Source organism: Pinus tabuliformis, chromosome J (genome assembly GCF_031772625.1).
Source record: "Pinus tabuliformis cultivar Carrire ecotype Pingquan chromosome J, CPIR1, whole genome shotgun sequence".
Classification (NCBI taxonomy): domain Eukaryota; kingdom Viridiplantae; phylum Streptophyta; class Pinopsida; order Pinales; family Pinaceae; genus Pinus; species Pinus tabuliformis.
This window is the reverse complement of record NC_142295.1, coordinates 1,267,716,665-1,267,730,946: the sequence shown is the minus strand read 5'-3', so window position 1 is coordinate 1,267,730,946 and position 14,282 is coordinate 1,267,716,665. Positions and strand designations below refer to the sequence as shown.

The following is a 14,282-nucleotide window of genomic DNA, read 5'->3' as shown; positions in this document are numbered from 1 at the left end:
GCAATCAACATCCAAAGACCAAGAAGATTTGACTAGGATATCTCCATGAAAGATATGAAGACTTTGATGGAGTCTGAAAAAGAATGAGACCCTTGACAATATATATCTTTGGGAGATGTGCCGATGTGTTTGCAGGTTGTTGATGCAAACTAGAAGATGTCATGATGAAAGACCATAACAAAGGTAATTTGTATTTACTGTTCATTCCTTTTTTTTTTTGAACAATATCTGGATGGCTTATGCAAGTCTGCCAAGGGAAGATCTATGATCGCTACCCATGTAGTAGGATGAAATATCCTTAAGGAAACATGGCAAGAAAGAACGCAGCATGGCATGAAGGAAGGCCAGATATGAATTGATGGATCACTTTCCGATGACGACATGACTAACTCGGATGAAAGTGATGGATGATTTGTGCCCTACGAAGAAGTCCCAAAACATGAAGACTCTTGAATAATGAAAAGAAGTTCATGACATCGTGAGGAGGAGTTCTTCAAGCAGTTGGTTGTCCCATCACCTCCACCGAAGGAGATGTTGTAGGTCCCTAATTAAGAGGGAGCCTGGAAACAATTTTCTTACTTGGAAGCAAAATTCCTAAGCCAAGAGGGATCTTAGGCACATTCCTTCCGTAGGAATGAGTACATTCCTTTGTTGGAATTGATATGTCCTCCCTAATTAAGAGGGAGAGATAGACAAATCATTCTTGTCTTCATTAGGGAAGACAAAATGGAGGATTGGGTAAACATCTGGCATGCGATGCTTTTTGAGGATCTGTGAAGGCATCCAAGATAAGAGTAGTCATAGAGGACCGATATTCTCTGAGGACTGGGAATCCAAGATAACAATAGTCTTGGTGGAAAACACCCTGAGAACCCCGGTGGGGTATGTTCCGAGAGAGACAATGATGAGGGTGTCTATACATCATTGGTCTCGCCAGCATTGTGCTCAAACATCGTGGAGAGATAGAGCTCTTAGTCAAGGCCTTGTTATGTGACAATGCTGGTTGATATGATGCTAAACAGATGGGTTACCAATCTGACTCTTCTTATGAGAATTCCTTAGATTGAGAATGACCAAGAACCATTATGAATACCTCCCTAGTTAAGAGGGAATGTTGAAAGGTGTAACTAGGTTCGGTCTAAGTTGTAGCAAACATATAAGATCTGAAAATTACCCAACAATTCATAAAAAACACTTCTATGCACTCAAATTCAATTTCAAGTTAATTATAAATGCCTTAGGTGATTTATTGATGAAATTGGGCTTATAAAAAGTGTGTTTAGGCCTTAATTATACTACTGTCATAAATTACTTCAGAATTCAATTTTAGGACAAAGTTGAAATAAGAAGGTTAGAGAGCAAACCAAGAGGCATTGGGGCATTGTAGATGGCTAAGAAGACTTCCAATGAAGGCAACCACCTAAAGACACAATGTTAACCCCAAAATCATTGCAAAACAAATTGTTAGAGATAAAATGTCAATCCCTTGAAGAAACCCTTGTTTGCAAAGAGACCTAGCCCTTGTAGGGCTTATAGCCTTCTTAATGATTGCAAAATAGATCACAAACACTAGCCTTTCAGGTTGGGTAAGGGCTAGGGCCTTCTGGAAAATAGGCTTTTTCCCCTATTTGAAAAATAAGCAACTTGAAAAAATAGCCTGATAACCCTAGATGTCTAGGGTTTTTGAGGTCTCCAATGCCAGTTTCTTCCTCAATCCTTAAACAAATTTAGAATAGAAACCCAAATACCCAAATAAAATAAAAATAAAAAAGTTAAATTTCAAAACCCCAAATACTATACAAAAGTTAAAATGGGTTAGGGTTCAACATACAAGGGTTAGAAAATTATTCTACAAAAAAATAATTACAAAGGTACAATGCTTGAGAAAAACTTTGAATAGTAAATTTTTTACATTAATGACAATAACTTGATGTATTTCGAAAAATAGGCGTTAATCACAACCTTAGCAAAGTAAGAAACCCACATAAAATTCATGTTGCCCAAACAAAGTGAGTCTTTTCCCACGGTCTGTGAACTTGGAGCCCAAGGGCTGGGGAACTCGCAAAGTCTATATATTTCTTAAGAGAAAATTCTTAGTTCATACAATGAATCAGATCACCTAAGATAAGCCCAAAATTTACCAATAAAATGTTCCTATCATCTACAAATGAAATAATAATTATCTGATATTGAAGCACAATATAGGAACGCACATACCCAACTTGTACCATAGATCAATGAAACAAAGATGCCATTAACTAAACCCCAAAGTCTTTTGTTACAGATTTCAAACGTTCCCAGCGTTACAAAAATTACATTTAGACCAAAGTCACTATCATTGTGAAGAATAAAAGAAAAATGTCTTCTATTTATAGAGAAATCCATCCAAGTGGGAAATATTAGCTAGTTGGCTTGATCCCTGTCAAAATAATCTCGACCGTTGATAAATCTTTGATCAACTTTTAATCTCTGTCGTCGAAAATATTTATTTTTGAGGAATTTTCGAATTTCTCATAAAATTCACTTTTTATCAGTTCAAAAATAATTATTTTGAGCTAATTTCCTCAAAAATTTGACTTTGACTTAACCACCAAGGTCCAAAGGTCCAAATTTTCTTGAAATTTCCAATATTCCCTTGGTGTGGGACCTCCAAAAATTAGTTTTTTTTAAACCCACGAATTTTTCTACTTGGAGAAATTAATTTCTCTAACATTTTAATTTTGACTCTAAATTATTTAATTTTCTAGCTTCGGATTTAAGTTTATTTTTGCCAGAAAAAATAATTAATTGACACAAAATGAAATTAACCATTTTTTCATCCTCAAATATTTTAGCCATGTTGTCTAAGTATGAGGGACGATACAGTAAAGTATTTTTTACATCAGATATTACAATAATTCAACCCTCAAAGGAGGAATAACCATTCGTTATAAACCCTCATAATATTTACCCAATTTTGTGACACAATATGATCTGGTAGACCAAGTAATTTGTAATAAAATAATTTAGCCAAATAGCTTAAATTATTCCAAAATCACTTTTACAATAAACTCGACTAAAACGTTAGGACTCGCTTAAGACCTTGCCAATAATTCCATCCTAGCTTTGGAGTTGAGGCTGGAGGGAAAAACTGTTAATCATCGGTGTTTAAAAACACAGATAATGAGTGAGACAAAAACCTCCTAGGATGAAACTCATCGCCAAAATCATAGGCTTACCTAGGTTGTTACATAATTAAATGGTCGTACTAGCATCATTTACATTACAAATTTGCAGAATGGGTTTACAATAACATAATAAGATGTTGGTTGATAATTTTGATCTTTTTAAAAAAATTGGCACAAGTGCTTCCTTGGAATTGTGACAAAATGTGTGCAACAACTGCCTCCATATGGGGACACGTTGCTTCCATGAATTGATGTGAGAATCCAAAATCCTGTATCCAAGAAAACAAAAGTCCATCAAATAGATATCCATTCAAAATCGAAATCATCATGCATATATAGATTATCTGCTGGAATAGAAAAAATCTACTCTAACAAATTGAAATATAGAGATATGAAACATAAGTGCAGAACAAGAAAACTAACTAATGACATAAATAAAAGGTGTAGGGTTAGATATACTATACAAAATATGCCCTATGGCATCAGATGTCTTCAACATAGTGCATACTAAGCATCTGTCGACTTTCTGGCAAGTCTATGGGTTACTTTTCAGATGTGCCATGTTGAATTCTGAATATCTTGGACGTTTACTTATCCGTATATCGCATTTCTCTTACCCATCAGATGCATCAAACCTATTCCTTCTTTTCTGCTTTTTATTTTTATTTCCATAGGTTGCGACACTGATGTTGATTTGATCGTTGTGCAACTTTTTATCTGATTTGGACAATGTTCATACGGAAAATTTGGAACATTCGAGACTTTTGTGACCTGCTCTTCTTTATTTTCATGAACCTACTCTGTTACGACTGGTGGATCAATCTTGCAAGCATCAACCTAATTCTCATCAATTTCCTTCCTGCCTTGATCAATGACTTCTTCATAGCAAGACGAAGGTTGCTTATGTGAGTTGGGAGGCTCGTGCTTTGGATCCTTTGGTCTTGGCTAGAGTTCCTAAACTTGTGATTTTTCCATTATATGTAGCTTATTTTGAAGAATGATTTGTTTTCTTCTTATGGTATTCATTTGATTAGAATGCTCATCCTTCATAGCATTGATTTTGCTGGCATGATTCTCCTCCATGGTATCCATCATATCTTGAAAGGTGATCGTCTAATTATACTACATAACTTCTATAACCTGTAACTTGTTCTAAAGAGCCATCTGACTAGCTTGCATGTCTTTATTACTTTATCATGATTTACTTGAATAGAACTCATTTCTTCCTTATGATTTGCTTCCATAGTGATCAAATAATTTTGCATGGTGGTCACCTGATTAGAGTGATTAACTTTCATGATTTCTAGCTCCTCATCACGATTTTCTCATATGGCCAATAATTTGGTATACATGGTTCTCATATCCTTGGCATGATCTGCTAGCTATTAATCTTTCTTGATTAAGTTCCATGCTTTTCATCAACTATGCTTGACTAAATTTCATGTCTTTAACCATTTCAATTCCTTGATCGGATGCTTATCATTTTCTTTTTCATCATCAATATTAATTTGATCCTTCGTTCCTGCCTTTCCACTATCAAGGATTCTTCTTGCAACGACACAAGTGGATTCATCGTGAAAATGATCACAAGGTTTGCAATATGGCAAAGATTGATGTGGCACATTCTCTTGACACCTTTCTACGATAATTGGGTCCTTCACAGGATCACTTTCTTTCTTCTTTATAGTACTAGAGGCACAAGGTGAGCCCCTTTGATCTCCATATTTATCTTCAAAAGCATCAATAATATCTTTCAGAGAGTCAAAGGAATTGTCAGGAAAATCATAAAACCAATCCTTAGCCTCACCCTCCAAGGAAAGGACAAAGAGTCGCATTTTGACATCTTCATGATTATAACGTGCAGAGCCACATATTATTTCCATAAGACGAGTAAACTTCCTAAGATGATTTTTAGCGGTGACTGCATTATCATGAGGAATATTAGTAAAACGACAAGGGGCAAACAAGTCATTCATGATGACTTGTTTAGAGGGAAAATGAGCCAATGGATGTCAGAGAGAGAGAACCTTGTTCAAGATAAACAAGACGTGAGCTTCTAGCAAAAATTCCAACAAGAAATGAAAGAAGTGGAGTCGCCACTTGAACATGAATCTAGCTCTAAAATCCAAAAGGAAAAAACCGAAAAGTTAGTCAGGGAGAAGCAGATGGATATTAGGGAGAACTTCCTGTCTGAGAAAAAATGGATGAATAAGTGCAGTTGCAACCCAAACAACAAACTAACCCAAATGTCTAGGTGCTAAGGTGCAAACAAAGAGGCGAACAAGGTGATAAGAAGATTAGTGAGATATCAAAGCGCTAGAAAATGTGGTGTTTGATAGATTAAAAAGATGAAAATGATTAGAAGATTAGGAAGAATGTCGTTAAATCGTAGAGAACAAGATAAACTTGTCCTCGACAACGACGCCAGAAAATTTGTCACTCAAATTATACAGGCAAAGCAACAACGACTCAAGTCGGGGGTTGTCACTCTGATCCCTGACCTCTCCATTCTAGTTGTCTCCCAACAAAAGGCTATGGGGGGTAGTCCCTATGGAAATGTGAAGATGAAGGACAAGTTGACAACAAACGAGCCTGAGAGATACGGTTGAATAGCCTAGCTACTTGGTTAATTTTAGTAGGATTTAAAGATTAGATTATATTTGAATGTAAGGCCAATGCCTTATGGAGTCCACTTCTTGCTTGTTACCAATTAAATGCCAAGTAAGCAGATGAACAATTGTTGCTTGGATGCTTCACTAACCTAGATGAAAGGCAAATCCTACAAGCTAGGTGAAATGCAAAATCTTGCTTGATTTTAAGTTAGATGCCTATTCTAAATGTAACCTTCCTCTTAATTGTTTTGGAACTAGTCTCTAGAGTAGGTTGTGGGATGAAAACCAACAGGATGCAAGTAGCTTGATCAGCGATACATCCCCTTGTATTCCAACCACCAGGTGCCTCTAGTACTCAGAGATTGTGACTCTGACGACTGTAAGGTCACCGTGTTAATGACTAAAGAGTTTCTAGACTCCTCAAGTTAGATGAGAAAGGTGGTCCTATCTCTTTATCAACCAAGCTTATGCTTGGAGGTAATTTAGTGCAATCTAATCTTAGAATGTAAATGCAAGATATAAGATTACTTTTAGTGATATTGTTAAATGTCTTAAGTACTCAGCAATCAATCACAACAATATTTAATTTGAAACAATGAAGTACTTAATAAATATGTAATGACGATCTTCACTAAAAGAGAGAATTCTCAAAGAAATAAGATGGAAAGCGCCAAGATGTTGTTAAGATCAAGACAATTTCTCATGAAATAATAATGCCAATTAAATAGTAACCAATAACAATAAAGTGTCAATGTGTCAATTAGATACACAAGACAGAGAGGTTCACGCAATTAGCAATTCTTCCAAAGTACCACAAGAATATTTATTATAACGATTATGATTATCAATTGACTCGAGTAGCAAGGATGTAAGGAACAAATGGCAAGTGAAATTAGATGATTGTCAACAATTTTTGACACCAATGCAATGTTTATATCAGACCTTATGCATCATATATCTGACCTTTGATTTTTATGAAAGCCCTCAAGAAGTGACAAGGTATGCAAGTAAATGCAAGCCCAATCAATGCCAATGATTTCCCAATGATGAAATATGCTTGCAATTCATTTATAATGGCATTGTTATTTTATTTTAGATGGTTGTAGGCTGTAGCAAACATATCAGATCTGAAAATTGCTCAATAGTCCTCAAAAAATAACTTATATGCAATCAATTTAACTACAAGATTAATGTTCAATGCCTTAAGTGACTTGTTAATGAATTTAGGCTTATTTTATGTGTGTTTTATGCCCTAAATACACTACTGTAACAATTATATCAAACCTGAAACTTTCAGATCAAATCTCTGCAATTTCAAATCAGACCTTGAAAATTATATGATAGCCAACATAAAACAATAAAATTGATAGATCAAACCCTTGTAATTTATTCTTGATGCGTTGTATGAGCTATTAGCTTAATGTGTGGGTTCTTCAGGCTTGTATTATGATGATTATGCCATTGTTATATCAATATACCAGATCTAATATAAATTATGCACTCAATTAAAATGAGAGATGAAGGCAATAGAAACAAACCCCAAGGCCTAATGGCCTATGCCAAGTTTGGAGATGTGAGAGAAATCACCTGCACTCACAAAATGTTAGCTCAAAACCCAAAGATCAGACCTTTATGACTGCTGCAAGTGTTTTTAGGTGGCTGTAGCAAACATATCAGATCTGAAAATTACCCAACAGTCCACAAAAAATCACTTCTATGCACTCAAATTCAACTTTAGGTTAATTATAAATGCCTTAGGTGATTTATTGATGAACTTAGGCTTATAAAAAGTGTGTTTAGGCCTTAATTATACTGTTGTCATAAATTACTTCAGAATTCAATTTTAGGACAAAGGTGAAATAAGAAGGTTAGAGAGCAAACCAAGAGGCCTTGGGGCCTTGTAGATGGCTAGGAAGACTTCCAATGAAGGTGACCACCTAAAAACACAATGTTAACCCCAAAATCGTTGCAAAACAAATTGTTAGAGATAAAATTTCAATCCCTTGAAGAAACCATTGTTTGCAAAGAGATCTAGCCCTTGTAGGGTTTATGGTCTTCTTAATGCTTGCAAAATAGGTCCCAAACACTAGAATTTTAGGTTGGATAATGGCTAGGTCCTACAGAAAATGGGTTTTTTTCCCCGATTTGAAAATAAACAACCTGCAAAAATAGTCTGATAACCTTAGATGTCTAGGGTTTCTGAGGTCTCCAATGCCAGTTTCTTCCACAATCCTAAAACAAATTTAGAATAGAAACCCAAACACCCAAATAAAAATAAAAATAAAATAGATTTCAAAACCCCAAATACTATACAAAATTAAAATGGATTAGGATTTAAAGGGGGTTAGAAAAATAATTTACAAAAACTTATCCTACAAAAAAATATTTACAAATATACAAATGTACAAAGGTCAAGAGAATTTTTGAAGAGAATTTTTTTTATGATAATGACAATAGCTTGATGTATTTCAAAAAATAGGTGTTAACCACAGCCTTAGCGAAGTAAGAAACCCACATAAAATTCCTAGTGCCCAAACAACGCAGCCTTTGCCCACATCCTGTGCAGTGGGAGCCTAAGCGTTGGATAACCTGCAAACTATATATATTTCTTAAGAGAAAATTGTTAACTCATACAATGAATCAGATCACCTAAGATAAGCCCAAAACTTACCAATAGAATGTTCCTATCATCTACAAATGAAATAACAATTATATGATATTGAAATACAATACAGGAAAGCACATATCTAGCATGTACCACAGATCAATGAAACAAAGACACCATGAACTGAACCTAAAGTCTTTTATTATAGATTTCAAACATTCCCAGCAGAACAGTGGCTTCACACCAGCGTTACAAAATTACATTTTGACTAGTCACTATCATCGTGAAGAATAGAAGCAAAATGCCTTCTATTTATAGAGAGATCCCTCCAAGTGGAAAAAAACGGCTAGTTGGCTTGATCCTTGTCAAAATAATCTCAACCATTGGCAAATACTTGACCAACTTTTAATCTCTGTCATCAAAAATATTTATTTTTAAGGAATTTTCAAATTTCTCATAAAATCCACTTTTTATGAGTTCAAAAATAATTATTTTAAATTAATTTCCTCAAAATTTTGACTTTGACTTAACTAGCAAGGTCCAAGGGTCCAAATTTTCTTGACTTCCAATATTCCCTTAGTGGGGGACCTCCAAAAATTAACTTTTTTTAGACCCACGAATTTTTCCACTTGGAAAAATTATTTTCTCCAACATTTTAATTTTGACTCTAAATTAATTAATTTTTAGGCTTAGAATTTAAGTTTATTTTTCCCAAAAAAATTAATTAATTGACACAAGAGGGGATTGTCATCATGCCTTCAATGGCATGGGGCAACTCTAATTCTTGTCTGGAGGAGTGGGGAGGGCTCAAGCATGCTTGGGGCTTTGACAATATTCTTGCAAGGATAGGCGACCCAATGGCGTACATTGCTTAGGAGGACTAATGGATATTGTGGAGGCTTGTTATGAAGGGATTTGGACTTGCCTTGTATAGTGAGGTGATGGAGCCATTATTATGCACAATATCACATTAGAGCTTGACACACACTTTGGAGTGTAGCCTCACTTGTGTTGGTCTATAAGGGCTTATGGCAGGTTGCTTGTAAGGGATAAGGCCCTCATTGTATTGTTGGCCTCCCTTACCTCTCATGTAAATAGAGAAAGGAGAAAATCTTTGCATTCATATATGCTCATTCGCTCATGTATATTCACTCTTCTGATAAGATATGACCTACAAAAGAGTGAGCACTAGCATCTCTCTCTCTCTTTGATCGCTGGGGTGTTTTGGTAATTTTGGAGTATATTGAAGTATTTTAGTGGTCTAGGGCTAGGGTTTATTCCTTTGAGACCAGAGATTAGGTTTTGTGATAAAACCCTAAGGTGGAATTGTGAAGAAGAGGAGGAGAGGATGTCTTGGAGTGATTCTTGCATATTGGATCTTCTTGGTTGCTAGGGTTAGTTGACTTGCCCCACTTAGGGTTTGGAGGGATGGGAGGATTTGTACTTGCATTGAGAGAAGGCTATGATATATAGATGTCTTCATTTTGAGCATATCAATGAAGGTTCCAGCTGTCTAAAAACTGTGCAATATCCTGATTTGATTTTCAACTATACATTTTCTTTGTGCTAGTTATTTACAGATATATATGTCCTGTTTATTTGATATAAGTGAAAGGACACTCGTCAAATGATTTGAGATCTAAGCATGCATGTAGCAGTTGTCACACAAACCTTTTGAAGCCTCGTCTCGATGTAAAAACCACAGTGGACCATAAGTCACTCCAATATTTTGTGCTTGAAAGAAGACAGCAATTTCCAACGTATTATTTAGTTGATTACCATATGTCTCCTATAATTCCTTTCTATCCCTTTGTTTCAAAAATTCATAAATAGCACGCTTGTTAGGTTGATGTGACTAGCTTTTACACTAGTGAGCATTTAAAGATGTCAATAATCATTGTGGTATGAAGGTCTCTTTTAACATGTTGATGAGAAATGTGCAGAGTTCAAACCAATTTTCCTAACCAAGCTCCTAAACTAGGTGTGAAGCAAAAATCTAGTAGAAGGAGGTTCCAAATTATTGCCAATAGCTAAAGTCTAATTGCGATGGTCAGGTGAATTAATAAAAGTTGAAAACATAAATTATGGCTCACAAAGTACCTTTAGAATTGACATGTGAATTTCTTTGATTGCTTCTTTCTTTTGGCACAGATCTTCAAAATCATTGTAAATAAGCATTTCTTTTCGGGCCCAACTTTCAAGAACTTTTTGGGATGGGACCACAAGGGCCACACAGTAACTATGGAGATGATCTGCATGCAACATTATCTGTTCTACATATTGGCTCATTATCAAAACTGCTTCAACCTGTATTAAGTACAACATACAAGTTTAGATTGTCTTATTAAACAACTGCAAAGAATTAAATAATGCTCCACAGAAATTTAGTAGCTACCTTTCCTAAGGGAACCTGTTCTCCACGCTGAAGCTTTACTATGTTCTTCTTACGGTCAACAATCTCAAGACAGCCATCAGGGTGGAATTTCCCTATATCGCCAGAATAAAACCATCGTATTCCTCTCTCGTCCATCTTTCCCAACAAAATCCATCACAGAAAATAACATCAAATCTCAAATCCATCTGCAGACTACAATCAATATGAGCATGCAGTACTAGAGCAGTCAACTTACCTTGTAGAACTGACTAGTTTCAGTCTTTCTTTTGAAATATCCCAAAGTTACATTCGCACCACCAATAACAATCTCTCCTTGAGGCATTGGTGAATCAGTTGTCAAATAGCCACCTTCCTCCCAATCAATTAGCTGCAGAACCAAACAAGATTTTTTTATTTCCATAGAGAATCAAAATAGTGAAAATAATATTTGTACAAGTAGAACACCTAAAACATGTTGGGCCTTGTCTGAAGAAAATAACAAAACTATACTCAAACAGCAAGGGTCTTGCTTTTTGGAGATACTTCCGAATGTGTAAGAAAATAATGTGGATTCACAGAAGAGATGCAGGGAAAAGAGACACTAGATGTACAGAACATTTTCTTTCAAACAGCAAGGGTCTTGCTTTTGGGATATACTTCCAACTGTGTAAGAAAATAATGTTGATTCACAGAAGAGATGCAGGGAAAAGAGACACTAGATGTACAGAACATTTTCTTTGAGAATAGAAGAAAGGGAAACAAGCAAAGACATATTGAAAGCTGATGGACTTTGTCAAAATAATCTGCCTAAGCTTTCGCAATGGAACTGACACTTAAAAAATTCATGGTCCTGGAACTATCCATTCTACAATCAAGGAAAATAATAAAATTAATAATAGGCACAAACGTTGATCACATGTTTGATTCCATCATGAGCACACCTTTGTGAATTCTCCTTATAAACCTTCTCAAGAAAAAGTTTTCCGGTATAAAAAAATAAAATTCTTTATGGGAGTTGAATGGAGGTTGAAAGAACATTGCTTTTGTCTATAGAAGTGATGCTTGAACCGCAATGTCAAATAGTTAAGTAGGCAAGTCCTCAAGGTAGAGAAAAGACTCAAGACTCTAGGAAACTAAAGTTCTCATGCTTGAGGTCAAAATTTAAGAATTCCTCGAAGCAGAGGAAATGGCCATACCCAAATGCTAATGCTCGAAGTAGGATTTGCTGAAGAACTTAGTGCAACAGTAGAAGGCAGGTTCCATAAGGCCATTGATTATTTCCTAGAAACCATTAACCATAACTTTTTCTTTTAAAAGGGAGGGGCTAGTTCCCAAGCAGAAGCATAATCGGGCCCTCTTTTATTACAATATATACATATCAGAACAATCTGATAGCAATCTGATAACAGTCACATCAAAGTTTGAACCTTTGCTTCTTCTCTTTCTAATAACATTGTTCTGGCTTTCTCATAGTTTGGGGACTTGTATCCTTTTGGGGCTTCATTGATGGCCTTTACCATTTCATGCCAATAGGGAGAGCGAAGCACATTGAATGGTACACCGCAAGCACAAAGAAATCGAACTATCTTTCGATCCACATCATCCCTCCCAGCAACATTCAAGAAATCCCCTATTGTTCTTTTACCTCCAAAGCTTGTAGAAGTACCATGAGAAGATGAACTACCAAATCTAGAGGTTGCACTTGATTCAGAATGAGTTTTTTTCTTGTTTTTTTGTTGTGCAACCTCCTCTATTTGGATGTATTTTCTTTTTTGTTCAACTGAAATGTTTGGGAAAATTTGTATCTCCACAACACCCTTTTTATCATCATTGTCCATCACCCCATAAAGATACCTCCACACACGAGTATATGAACCACTAAATGGTTTTCCTCCATGACAACCATGAGGGCACAAAAATTTGTAGCTTCCACCACCCTTTCCCCCTTCAAGTTTGGTCACATAGTTCCACAAGGGTGTTAATGCAGCTTTCCCCTCTAGTGTTTCAGTGTTCCCTTCAAGTTCATCCCCTTCCTCTTCACACCCTTCCTCCTCATCATACATTGGGTCACTCATATGGGAACCACTATCCTCTTGTTCTTCTTCCCTTCTAATCCTACTCCCCCTTGCCATCAATAAAACCAAAAGTGCAATGATACACAAAAGCCAAAAGAACACCATCTTGGAATATGAATATAGGTGGTGGACAACCTGCAGTTAAATGAGCAAGTAGAAAGAATGGGAAAGAGTAGGAGAGGGAGGAGAAAAATACAAAAAACAATGTCAAAAAATAAGGGAGTTTGGGATTTGCACTTACCTCTTTAGTTCTTGCAGATGGAAGTCTTTCTTTACTCCTCCAAACTCCTCCTCCTTTTCCTAGCCCCCCCCTCCTTCACTCCTCCAAGCTCTCCTCTCTTTCTCCTCTCTTCTCCTCTCTTCTCCAAGCTCTCATAAAATAAAAGTGAGCAAATGAGAGATGAAAGGGTCTTTACTCCCTCCACTCCTCACCCTAACCCAAGGTGGACCCACCCCAACAAAGAAAAAGAAAAAAAAGTGCCACTTTCTGGCCCACACAGTGGAAACGACCGCTTGCCCAACGAAACAATCACGATTCCTACGGATCCAACCCCGAAACGTCGTGGATTGTATGGCAATCCATCGTACGAAATGTGTTTCGAAAAAACCGAAACGTGGAACGAATCGTAAGGTTCCGAAATGGCAAGAACCGTATTTTTCAGCCCGATCCGCATTTCGGAGGGCAGATTTCCCATGGATCCATAGGGATCGTGTTTCGGAATTTTGATCCGGGGGGGACATTTACTGCAACACTGTTTGGGAGGCCCACCTTCAAACATACAATCATGTCAGATGGGCAAGGGACCACATGGCTGGCTCAGGTGGCAGAGAAATGACATAATGAGCTAGTTGATGGCTATAAGGGGTTGTTGGCTTCCGGGTGAGGACCTTCATGGAAAAAAGAAAAAATCTCCTAGGGGTATCATCCACAATATGTTGGGTAACACGATTGAGACCCAAAAACCTAAAACTAGAGATGTGAGCTTTGGACACTGCAATTTCGGAGTTGTGCTAACCAATCTCCGCGAACTTGCCTCAAACCTGTGCAAGCCAAACCAAAGAAGAGAATAGAAGAATGCTCCATGATGATATCCAAATGAGGTTCACTTGACTTGTATTTATAACCTTCCAAGGGGGTCCAATTTGCTTTGGGGCAGACCTGATCAGATATGCACATGTGGGCTTTTAATTCAAAAGTACACTTTCCCTTATCTAAATTGAGTGCTTCAAAAGTCAAAATTGGCCCTCTCGAAAAGAGGAATCTAGTCTCATGGTTAGAATTTGTCACTGAGCTGCCAAATTAATAGAAGAAATTATGGAGGCAAGAGTTACCCTGCTCAGCTTGGCATCTTCCACACTTTTCTGCACCTTTTACTTCTTTTTTATAATGTTTTTTAATTTGGGTGCATAGCTCAAGGGTTAGAACTTGTTCTTTAAAATATAAAATTT

General features: G+C 36.5%; 1 protein-coding gene across 7 annotated transcripts in view; it reads right to left on the bottom strand.

The window, feature by feature from the left end:
• Positions 1–14,282, bottom strand: part of LOC149231870 (long chain acyl-CoA synthetase 9, chloroplastic-like) — a 298,899-nt gene that overhangs the window by 47,422 nt on the left and 237,195 nt on the right. For all 7 annotated transcript variants that reach the window (XM_089379304.1, XM_089379303.1, XM_089379301.1 and 4 more), the window contains exons 9-11: positions 11,015–11,146; positions 10,780–10,914; positions 10,485–10,691 (exon numbers count right to left, since the gene is read on the bottom strand). In XM_089379304.1, the coding sequence (XP_089235430.1) occupies positions 10,485–10,691; positions 10,780–10,914; positions 11,015–11,146 (474 nt within the window). The remainder of the gene's footprint in view (positions 1–10,484; positions 10,692–10,779; positions 10,915–11,014; positions 11,147–14,282) is intronic.